Source organism: Acanthisitta chloris, unplaced genomic scaffold (assembly GCF_000695815.1).
Source record: "Acanthisitta chloris isolate BGI_N310 unplaced genomic scaffold, ASM69581v1 scaffold26270, whole genome shotgun sequence".
NCBI lineage: Eukaryota > Metazoa > Chordata > Aves > Passeriformes > Acanthisittidae > Acanthisitta > Acanthisitta chloris.
The window spans coordinates 1-11,871 of record NW_008651493.1 but is presented as its reverse complement, the minus strand read 5'-3'; the positions used below and the strand labels follow the sequence as shown (position 1 = coordinate 11,871).

The following is an 11,871-nucleotide window of genomic DNA, read 5'->3' as shown; positions in this document are numbered from 1 at the left end:
TTGGAGCAGCCTGGGCTGGTGGGAGGTGTCCCTGCCCAGGGCAGTGGGTGGAACTGGATGGGATGAGCTTCAAGGTCCTTCCAACCCAAACGAGTCTGGTATTTGTGGGAGTGATGTCTTTGGGATGCTGTGGAGTCCTAGAGCTGCTTCAGTGTGAATCCCATTGGGAATCACCTCGTGTTGCATTTGGACATGACTCAGGAGAGCACCCAGCGAAGGGCAGAGATAAATGAGGTCACAGTGAGAAGCCTCTTGGAGCACCGACTTTTCTAATGAGATTTCCTGTGCTGCTCGTTAGGATATTGATCAGTGCCTGCAGCCACAGAACTCAGCACCAAGCAGAGCAGTCCCAGCTCCTGCATAAATAACCCTGCCCGTGCTGGGACTAATTGGCAGTGATTAAGGACATGTGTACTGTGCCATGTCCAACAGGGCTGAGCTGTGGTCGTGTCCTTCCATCTTCCTCCTGCCATGGCTCTGACTGCTCCAGGGGCTTGTGCTGCAAAGTGGCTTCTCCAGCAAACACACAGTGCTCTAGCCTGGGGTGGCTGTGGCTTTGGGGCAGACTGGGGCTTCTGGAGCTCAGATTAGGTCCTTGGAGTGCAAGGATGATAGAGACCATGGAATGGCAGGATGGGTTTGTCTGGCTGACAAGGTGGTGATGGGTCACAGCTTGGACTTAGAATCACAGAACCATCAAGGTTGAAGGAGACCTCTCAGATCATCAAGTCCAACCATTAATCTGTCATTGCTGGAGCCCCTAAACCCTAAACCAGTGTCAGATCCAGATGCCTCTCAAACACCTCCAGGGCTGGTGACTCCACCACCTCCCTGGGCAATATTCCAGTGCCTGAACACGCTGACAGGATGAAAATTATTTCCTAACATCTCAGAGGCCTTTTCCAGCAGTGACAGGTTAGTGGTTGGACTTGATGATCTTAGAGGTCTCCTCCAGCCTTGATTGTTCTCTGATTCAACCCCTCAGAGCCCTGTTAATGATTCATTCCTCTTTGCCTTTTGATTTTGTGGCCTGGCACTTCCATGCTGGAGCTGCAGTGCTCCAGCAGGACACAGACCCTGGTGCTGAGCACATTCCCAGTGTTCACGGAGCTCCTTCCCTCCTCATTATGCTGCAGATGCTTTAAATTCACGTGGTGCAGGGGCTGAGATCTCCCACAGTGGAACATTGCTGACTTCACGTTGCTGACTTAATATTCATCACTTAATGTGATGAAGTAGCACAGATTTGTGTTTAATATTTCCTTTCAAGCTCTGTGTGCTCGTGGCTGTTCCTCTCAGCATTGCTCAGCACTCAGACCGGGGCAGGTCTTTAAGGCTCTGAAAAATTCATACAGTGCTTTGTACTAAGCTCCTCATACATAACAAAAAGGGATTTTTTTCTCTTAGTTTTTATTACATGCAAGAGCTCAAGCCTTTAAAACTTGCCTGGAAAACATGTCTTGAAATCATCCCATTGTGCCACTCTAGGCTGAATCCTGGGAAGGAATTGTTCCCTGTGAGGTGCTGAGGCTCTGGCACAGGGTGCCCAGAGCAGCTGTGGCTGCTCCATCCCTGGGAGTGTTCCAGGCCAGGCTGGATGGGGCTGGAGCAGCCTGGGCTGGTGGGAGGTGTGGGACAAGACAATCCTTAATTTCCCTTCCACCCCGAACTATTCCACGATGGTCTATTTGTGGATATATATTCCCCATGGGAACGTGCCCAGTCAGGTAAATGCTGTTCCCTAGGTGCTGTGGCTCAGGGGATCTCACTCCAGGGAGAGCAGAGGCTCCTGCAGCAAACTGAGCTCACCTGGTAATTAATTAATCAGCAAAACTCCCTGGGATGAGAACTCTGTTCTCTGAGAGGCTTCTAATTGCCAGTTAATGGCTCATTAGTGTTGAGCAGATCAACATGAGAACAGCAGTAAACACAAACAGAGTAATTAATGACTGGGAGGGCCCTGGGCAGAGACACCTCCCACCAGCCCAGGCTGCCCCCAGCCCCATCCAGCCTGGAGCCCCTTTAGGCGTGGAAGGGACCCTAAGGGACTTGGTGTGAGACGAGGACTGCAGGTATGGGCTAATCTGCTGGTGGTGATGAAGGGAAGGGCAGGAGATTGTGGTGGGGAATCCACATCATGGCTTGGGTGAAGAGCTGCCCCAAAAAGCACCAACTCCTTCTCTCCCTTTGGTCTCCGAACGTTGCATCATTCAGGGAGAGGAGGAGAATAGCTTGAATATGCCCAAAATGGCTTTTCACACCTCAGTGCACAGAGACATGGGTGAGAGAGATAAAAAATGAATGTATGTTTCAGCAGTGTCTGTAAAACAGTTCTGCGTCCGTTTGGTACAGGGAGAAATGACAGTGGGGAAGAGGCAGTGGTGGAAAATGGGCATGGGGTGTGCAGGCAGCGCTTGGTTCGTTATCTCTCAGGGCACTGGTGAGTCAGGAAAATGGGTATTTACTATAAAAGTGGTATTTTCCTAACAATAAGAGCTGCAAATTGGGCTGTCCAAAGACAGGAATTGCTGTGCTGAAGGCTCTGCCTCAGCTCCTGTAGACTCCAGCAGGGATGGATGCTTGTCCTTGGAGGGATGGGGGGAAAACTCTGTCAAGGGCAAAGTTTTTCAGTGGTTATTTACAGAGCTGGGTGTTCTCCACCTCAGGCAGCCAAGCAGAAACCCTCAGAATCCAGGGAAATACTGATTTATCTTTGCCTGAGGTGGAATATTGATCATTTCCCTGCTCCAAGCACAGTGCCAGGTGGGAAACAGCTGCTCTTGGGGATGTGTATCCTGCTCCTTCTTTCCCTCTTCCCCACACCTTTTGAACCACAAATCCCTCTGGAAATCAGCTCTAACCTTAACTCAGTCTGGGAGGATCCAGTCAGCATTTTAGGCTGAGCTAATACCCTTTCTCCTGCCTGTTTTCCCAGAGGAAAGGGCAGTTGGAGCTCTCTCTGTGCACAGTGCCAGGGCAGCGAGCACCAACCTGTGTCTGGGCTCACCTGGCTCCAAGTTCCTCTCAGAAATGATGTTTCATTGATGGTTTCACTAATCTCTTGTCTTTTCTGTGTAAATCACTGAGTTTTGCCATGTCCCTTTCCTTGCTAAGGGAAGGGGCATGGGGTGGGATGAGATGATCCTGAATGTCCTTCCACCCTAACCCATTGTGTGCTCTAGGGTCATCTCTCTTTGGTGTTGATGCTTGTACTTGTCCTGTTGTTGCTTTGAAAGCCTCTTGGGTTACCTGGTGCCAGAAATGGAATTGTTTGTCTGGTTTCTACATCTAATCCTTAAATAATTAGCTTAACAATGCAGTCAGTGCATGGGACAGGGCTTGGAGCAGGTGTGGGGCTGGATGAGTTTTAATGTCCTTCCCAACCCAAACCTGTCTGGGATTCTGTAACTGAAGGATATTGGTGTATATGTGTATGTTCATATATATGTGGAGCAGCAAGGTGTGTGTGGCTTCCTGAGGAGCCTTTTCCAGCCCCAAATGCAGCCTGCCAGCACTGATGCTTCTCCTCCCTGGGAAGTTCTGTGCTCCTGCCATGTTTGCAGGGACTGTTTGTCAGCTGAACCCGATTCCTGAGCAGCAAACTATGTTTAGTTCAAGGGCTGTGCTGTTCAGGGCTGTGCATCCATCTGAGGTACATGACAGGAGCTGTTCTGGGCTTGGAGGTGCTGGGGATGATGCTGGGAACTGGGAATGTTTCAAGGGCAAGACAGGCGCTCTGAGATGATGTGGGAGAGGAGCTGCAGCTACCCAGGCTGGATTAAAGGAGTGTCAGCAGCTCTTTGCAGCAGGCAGGGCCAGCAGCCCCTCAGAGCACAGGGTTTGGGGTTGGCAGGGCTGCCAGGGGAGGGAATTGCCTTCTCCAGGTGTTGTGTTGTTGTGGGCAGCTCCTGCCCCAAAGTAGGAGTTCATTTGGTCCTTATCTCCCTTGTGTTTGGGTTATCAGCAGCTGAGTGACTCTGGCACCCCTGGATAAGGGCAGGTGGGGATCTCCCTGAATTTGAGTACCCCAGGAGTGGATGCTAAATGAGGTTTTCATGGAATCATGGAATATCCTGGGCTGGAAGGGATGCACAGGGATCACTGAAGTCCAGCTTCTGCCCAGGATACTCCAACATTCCCACCCTGTGCCTGAGAGCATTGGCCAAACTCTCCCTGAGCTCTGTCAGCCTTGGGGCTGTGACACTGCCCTGGGAGCTGTTCAGTGCCCAAACACCTCTGGGGGAAGAACCTTGTCCTGATCTCCAACCTGACCCTGTTCAGTGCCCAAACACCTCTGGGGGAAGAACCTTGTCCTGATCTCCAACCTGACCCTGTTCAGTGCCCAAACACCTCTGGGGGAAGAACCTTGTCCTGATCTCCAACCTGACCCTGTTCAGTGCCCAAACACCTCTGGGGGAAGAACCTTGTCCTGATCTCCAACCTAACCCTGTTCAGTGCCCAAACACCTCTGGGGGAACAGCCTCTTCCTCATATCCAGCCTAACCCTCCCCTGCCACAGCTCCGTGTCACTTTCCCTCTCCCATGGGAGGCCCAGGAGAGGTGTGGAGGTGTCTCACCTTGAGTGCTCCGTGTGATGTGGCTGTGAGCCAGGAGAATCAGAGCAGTTTTGGTGGAAGCAATTCTGGGGATGAATTGATGGTTAGTGCTGCAAAGACCTTCAACAAATCAATACAGATGTTGGGCCAGGAACAGTAAATAAGGAGAGTTTATTCCCAAACACAGCTCTGTGTCATAGAATCGCAGAATCCCAGGCTGGGTTGGGTTGGAAGGACCTTAAAGCTCAGCTCATCCCACCCCTGCACCCCTGCAGTGGCAGGGACACCTTCCCCTAGCCCAGAGTGCTTGGTTGTCTCAGAGGGCTTTTCCAACCTAAATGAATAGCTGAGTCTGTACTTCATGGTGTTTGGGCTCCAAAGTGCAGCCCAAGATGAGTTTTATTTGCAGCACAATGTCCCTGGCCATTGGGGGTGGTGGGGAAGAGCCATGGGGAGAAAGGAATGTCCTGTTAAACCAGGGGAAGTCGCCTGAGGTCAGTGGATGCTCAGAACACGAGGGCAGAGCAGAAACTGGGAGAAATCTGCCAACCAGTCAGAAGGGGGGGGGGGAAATGACATTTAAATGAATATATGCTCTTTGAATGAGAACATTTTAGTTATGAGACAAAAAAATCCCAAGCCAAGGCCCAACCCTTCCCTTGGAACAGGATTCTCCAGCAGCCCCAAGCCTCTCCCTGCACCCACCCAGCCATATGTGCTGAGCACCAAAATAGAGCTGAGCCTGCAGGGCTTGGCAGCCCGAGGCAGCTGAGGGATGCACACTGCATTGCTGCCACGGGAGAACCAGCTCTCCACGCTCCAGGGTGCAGTGTGCTGGACAGCACGGGCACAGAGTAGGTGTGTTTGGGGGCACCAAGGCACGTGGATGTCCCCAAACTGCTGCTGGTGGAGAGGGGAGGGAGAATAGCAGCATCCGAGGGAGAGATGCTGCTTCCCAGGATTCCTGCCTGCAACCTCTGTGGAAAAAGGCTCCCAGGGTGGCTGGGAGGCTGATAAAGGTACCACAGCCCCAGTGCCACTCTCTGAGCTGAGAACAGTGTGCCATTTGATAGGAACTGTGTCAAGTGCAGGATGGTACAGACAAGGATGACATCTCTGTCCAGAGCAGCTCTGGCTGCTCCAGCCCTGGAGGTGTTGCTGGCTGGATGGGGTTGGAGCAGCCTGGGCTGGTGGGAGGTGTCCCTGCCCAGGGCAGGGGTGGGATGGGATGAGCTTTAAGGTCCTTCCAACCCAAAGCAGTGTGGATTCCATGATTCTATGTTTAGCATGAGGATGGTTATCGTAGCACTGTTATTAGTAAAATCTGGGAATACTTGGGGCTGGTTGGGAGCTCTGGAGAGCATTCCCTGTGCTTTGGCAGGGCATGGATAGGCAATTCTAGTTTATGTCAGAAAACCACTTTCTCAGTGTCCTCAGCTCCATGGAAATATCCCCATGCAGGGAAGGTGTCCTGCCTCTCCCTGCTCCCATTCTCTCTCCCTCCCTCCTTCCCTTTCCCCCTGCCTCTTCCCACCACCAAAATGACTCCTGAAGCATCCAGACAGAGAGCAGGGACTGAAATCCTTCCCTTGTGGTGCTGCTGATTCAATCCCGTCCCAGTAGGAGGGAGATGCTGCCAAACTGGGAACGTGGCAGATGGTTCTGTGCAAACAACCTGCTCCAAGCAGGGAGCTGAAGGGGCTGGAACCAGCCCTGACACATTCCAGGGTGAGGGAGAAGGGAATGGATCAGAGTGTCTGGGAATAATCTGGGGCTTCGGGCTGAAAAATGAGGAGATGATAAAAACACCAGGTCAGATTCTGAGCTAGTGTTCATTTTGTAGCTGTGTTCAATGTGTGTTGGATGGTTTGGTTCAGCTAACTGTGCCTCTGTTTTTCCAAGAGGCTGGAAAATCCTGCTATGGGCATGGAATTGCAGTGCTGAAAGCTGCCAAGCTTACCTTCCCCCCCCCCCCCCCCCCCCTTTTTTTTTTTGGTGACTAATGCAAAGAGGAAGGTTGGCTTACCTGCCAACAGCCTCTTGCATCCCTGTGCATGGCAGCAGGAGCAGGATGTGCTCCCATGGCACTGCTGGGCCATGGGGAGCTGAGCTTTGGGGGAGGATGGGGAGCTGTAAGGATGGGGAGCTGAGCTTTGGGTAAGCACAGGGAGAGAAGCTGAATTTATCCCCGTTGGCAGAGTGTGTGATATCCTGATGTTAACATCTGCAATGGCAATAGACGTCTGAGTTCTGTGATAAGGCAGAAAATGGGTAGAGAAATGGGAGGTCAGGACCCAAAGTGGGAAGGAAGGAGCCTCTCAGGCTCTTCCTCTCCACCTCCACTGCCACATGGTTTGTCCCTGGAAGCTCAGCTGGCAGCTGAGCAGTGCCAGCCCTGCAGGAGGTGCAGCCACAGCATGGTGTGAGCTCCAACACCTCCAGCCAGTCGGAAAGAACGGCTATTTTTAGCAGTAACATTTCCCCAGCAGAATTTCAAGGGCTGTTTCGTTAGGAGAGTGATGATGCTTTGAAGAGCAACCAGAACTTTCTGGCAGTCTGTTGGCCAGAGAGCTGGGGGTGTTCAGTCTGGAGGAGAGAAGCTCCAGGGAGAGCTCAGAGCCCCTTCCAGTACCTAAAGGAGCTCCAGGAATTGCTGAGAGGGACTTGGGACAAGGGATGGAGGGACAGGACACAGGGAATGGTTCCCACTGCTGTTTAGGGTTAGATGGGATATTGGGAAGGAATTCCTGTGAGGGTGTTGAGGGGCTGAGATGGAATTGCCAGAGCAGCTGTGGCTGCTCCATCCCTGGGAGTGTTCCAGGCCAGGTTGGATGGGGCTTGGGGCAGCCTGGGCTGGTGGGAGGTGTCCCTGCCCGGGGCAGGGTTGGAAGGAGATGATCTTTTTGGTCTCTTCCAACCCAAACCATTTCAGAACTGGGCTGCTTTCCTCTGCAGCCCTGGAAGGGCAGAGATTGCTGTGGGAGTCCTGCAACTCCTTTTTCCTTCAGCACTAAGTCCTCCCTTAGTCCTAGCAGAGTAAGGATGAGTGTGGTGTATTTTGCCATCAAGTCTCACATCAAGCTTTACTCTTTCCTTCATGGGCCTCAGCTTGCAGCTGAAAATGAGCTTCATTGTCAGTAATTGGTTACGCATTGGTGTCTGATTCATGTTTCACAGGTGTTTTTGAGGTTTCCCACATAAACTGCAGATTTCAGGAAGGTCAAACCCCCTCGAGACACACTGAGAGCAGCTCTTGGACCCTGCTCAGCTCCAGGGGTGTTAAACCTGCAGAGCAGTAGCTTTTCCTAAGAAAAAAAAGAGGAAAAAACTCTGACAAAACAGAAGCATTTTGTGCCTTTTGGCCAGGAATTGCTGCTGGAGCATTCCTCCTTGTCCCAGTGATGGGATGCCAAGATGCCCTTCCTGGGGCCGTTGGGACCAGGAGCTGTTGAGTCAGGATAATGCCAAAGCAATTATCTCTGTCCCCCACGTTGCCATGCTGGGAAGGACACCTGGTGCCCCTGTGTGCAGCTCTGGGCCAGCAAACTGCATCCCAGACACACAGAAAAGAGATTGAAGGAGAAATTTCTGGCATTGCTTTGGAGAGGGAGAGGAGCCACAGAACCTTTGCATGCCAAAACTGCCTCTGAAGGCTCTCCCAGGGTGGGGGAAGCTGTTAAAGGCTTATTAGGGAGCTGTGATTTGTCAGCTCTCAGCCAACTTGGGGAATGAAGTGTAATAAATAAGGGCAGGGCTGGGACTCTGTTCAAGGCCATTTGTTCTGAGATGCAGAAATTGCAAACAGGCACTTCCAGCTGGGACTTGGGAGGGCTGGAACTAATTGGAGGGTTATTAGAGGGGAGAATTAGGCAAAGCATTTATTGAGAGCTTTTTTCTGGCCTCCATCTACCTCATTATTGGTGCTGGAGGTCAGGTTGGATGGGCCGTGGAGCAACTTGGGCTGGTGGGAGGTGTCCCTGTCCATGGCAGGGCTGGAAATGGATGAGGGTGAAGGTCCTTCCAACCCAAATTGGTCTGGGATTCTGTTAGTGCTGGAATACTCCCAGGAGATGATTCCTGCAGTTGGAATATCAGCACAGCACTGCTGAGCTCAGAGGCTTTGCTGAGCGAAGGGAACGGGAAGGAAAAGGCAGAAAACAGCAGAGCTGGAGGCAAAGCTGGGCATTGATTTGTTGTCCCAGGGCTGATCCCCTTAGCAGTGGCTGGCAGCTGCCATGTATTCCCAGCAATGCTGGGATCATTAGTGGCTGCTGTTCGTCCTGAGAGGCTCCTAAATAGTTTGTGCCCTTGAGTTTGTAAGGGAATGAGCAAAATTGATATCCTGCAAACATTTATTTCTCCAGTGAGCTTCCAAAGGAATGGGACAGGATACACAGCTGGTAGTCTTGAGATTCAGTGGATACATTTCTTAAAGGCAATGGGAGGGATAAAATTCCTCAGGGATGTCCCCTGGCAGTGCCTGAGGGCATCTCCTGGGATGTGGATGCAGAAGGGGATAGGGATGTGGATGCAGATGCAGGAAGAGGATGGGGATTCAGATGTGGATGTAGATGCTGTTGTAGATGCAAAAGGGGATGGGGATTTGGATGCAGATAGGGATGCAGGCAGGGATGAGGATGTGGATGCAGGAGGGGATAGGGATTCAGATGTGGATGGGGATGCAGAAAGGGATTCAGATGTGGCTATGGACACAGTTTCTAGCCTGCCTTGTCCACTGTTCCCCTTCCCGTGCCCTGGCAGTACTGCTGACCCCTGTGTCCCTCCCAACATTTCACTCCCACAGCTTCCTTCCTTTGGCATTGCCTCCACACACAGGATGTGTCTGGATGTGGCAGGGGTGGCCCCGGTGGTTCCCTCCCTCAGCAAACCCTGGGGCACAGCCAAGTCGACACAGAATTGTCTTTTATTCTAGGCAGAATGATTTGCATTTCAAGCAGTTTGGTCTCTAAAGCACAAGGTCAGCAGGGTTAACCAGCCATCTGCTCCACAGCAGCACAGCTCCTGCTCCAAACCCACTTCCCACCCTGCTGGGTCCCTGCTGAGGTCCTGCTCAGAGCAGCTGCAGAGGGAAGGACACAGTGGAAGAAGAACTCATTCAAATGACCCATTTCTCTCCAGGTTTCAGGGATTTTCCTAGGCCTAAACTGTGGGATTGCTGCCACTTCTAGGGAGCAGGAACGTGTGGTGACAGGGGCAGAACACACTGGGATGGACAAATGCTGGGGAATGGTTTGGGCTCTGGGAATGCTCCTACAGGTGTGTGGGAGCAGATTGGATATCTATATATCCAATATAAACTGGATTTATATTTTTCTGCTAAGAGACAAAGTGTAAAACTGAGTGTTATGTCTTGTGATCTGCTCTGGTGTATCATCAGCAGCAATCACAACACTCTGAGTCCATCAGCAGTAACAGAAAGTGCAGTAACATGGAATTTTCCTGACTGTGAGGCACCAGGAGCATCCTATCTCTGCTCCCTCTTGCTCCAGCCCTGCTGTTGCTTTTCTGGTGCTTTCCAAAGTTGCCTTCGCTTTCCTCCTGGCTCACAGGCATCTATGCCAGCAAGGCAGAGGATGTGTTTGCAGAGGTGGATTTAGCTTCCTGAAACCCAAATGTCATCTTTCCACGTTGCTGTATGGAGGATAAAATGGCAACTTCATTCTATTTACAGATTGCTGCAGAGAGCAGTTAAAAAATAGGAGTAAAAAAAGAAGCAGCAGGGTTTGTTCTAGAAGCCTCCAGTGAGTCATCATCATCTCCTTCTGATTTCCAAGCTTGGATGGGTCAGGGTGGCCAAGTTTGGGTGCTCAAAAGGTCTTTTCTCCGTGGTGGGAGGCAGTGGAGGAAGAGGAAGGGCAGTGTTGTGCCTCTTAGTCATATCTCTTCTTCCCTGCTAGTGTTTGGAGCTTGGATGTGAGCCTGGCAGTGCTGGATCTGGGAGCAGATTGCTGGGAAGCCTCGAGAGAGGAATCACTGTCTTTGTTAGGACTCACTGAGGGGTTGGACGGTGCTGGCACAGGCTTGGTTCGTGCATGGACACTGGGTTTGTGTGTTTATCAGTATGATAAAAATAGGGGATGACTTAGGAGTCCTCTCAGATGTGCCATGTCCAGTTTGGCAGTACAATCAGCAGCTCTTGCTGGTTTGATCCCAGGGTTGTCAGGGAGCTCTGTACGTCCCTTTGTCAGCAGCAGCTGCAGAAGCCAAAGGCTCTATAACAGCAGATGTGAGTTACTCAGTTCTGCTCTTGGCTCCTCTCACCATGAGGGTGATTGTGGAATCACAGAGTCAGGGAATTAAGGTTGGAAAAGACTTTAAGATCATCAAGTCCAGCCATCAACCAGCAGCACCACCATGGCCCCAGGTGCCACATCCACATGGATTTTAAACCCCTCCAGGGCTGGTGACCCCACACTGCCCTGGGCAGCCTGTGAAGGGCTGGACAACCCTTCCCATGGAGAAATTGTCCCTAATACCCCACCTGAACTTCCCCTGACACAACTTGATCTCCCACCAACTTGAACCCATTTCCTCTATTAAATGCTGAGCATGCTGATGCATTTTCTTTTATCCATTTAAAACCATAAAATTAATTTCACTGGATCATTCAAACCCCCCCAAGATTTCTGTGCGTCCCCAATTATCCCCAAGTAGTGAAAGCTTTTCTCCCTTGATTGTTGCAGGGATGACATGCCAAGCCAGGACATCCTACACCGAGGACGAGGTGCTCTGGGGTCATCGCTTCTTCCCCGTTATCTCCTTGGAGGAAGGGTTCTTCAAGGTGGATTACTCCCAGTTCCACGCCACCTTCGAGGTGCCAACCCCACCCTACAGCGTCAAGGAGCAGGAGGAGATGCTGCTCATGTCCTCGCCCTTGATAGCCCCTGCTGTGAGCAACAGCAAGGAGAGGAACAACTCGGTGGAGTGCCTGGATGGGCTGGATGAAGTGGGCACAAAACTGCCCTCAAAACTGCAGAAAATGACTGGGAGGGAAGACTTCCCCAAAAAGCTCCTGAGGATGAGCTCCACCACCTCGGAGAAGGCCTACAGCATGGGGGACCTGCCCATGAAGCTGCAGCGCATCAGCTCGGTGCCCGGCAACTCGGAGGAGAAACTGGTGTCTAAGACCACCAAGATGATGTCAGACCCCATGAGCCAGTCGGTGGCCGAGCTGCCCCCCAAGCTGCAGCGGCTGTCGGGCGGGGGCAGGATGGAGGGCAACCTGCCGCCCAAGCTGCGCAAGATGAACTCCGACCGCTTCACATAGCCCGCGGGGCCGGAGGCGCCGAGAGCT

At 51.9% G+C, this 11,871-nt stretch overlaps 1 protein-coding gene across 1 annotated transcript in view; it reads left to right on the top strand.

Annotated features, from left to right (window-relative positions):
• Positions 1-11,844, top strand: part of LOC103801152 (G protein-activated inward rectifier potassium channel 1) — a 23,684-nt gene extending 11,840 nt beyond the window's left edge. The window contains exon 3 of the mRNA XM_009073560.1: positions 11,261-11,844. Within this exon, the coding sequence (XP_009071808.1) occupies positions 11,261-11,844 (584 nt within the window). The remainder of the gene's footprint in view (positions 1-11,260) is intronic.
• Positions 11,845-11,871: the final 27 nt, after the last annotated feature.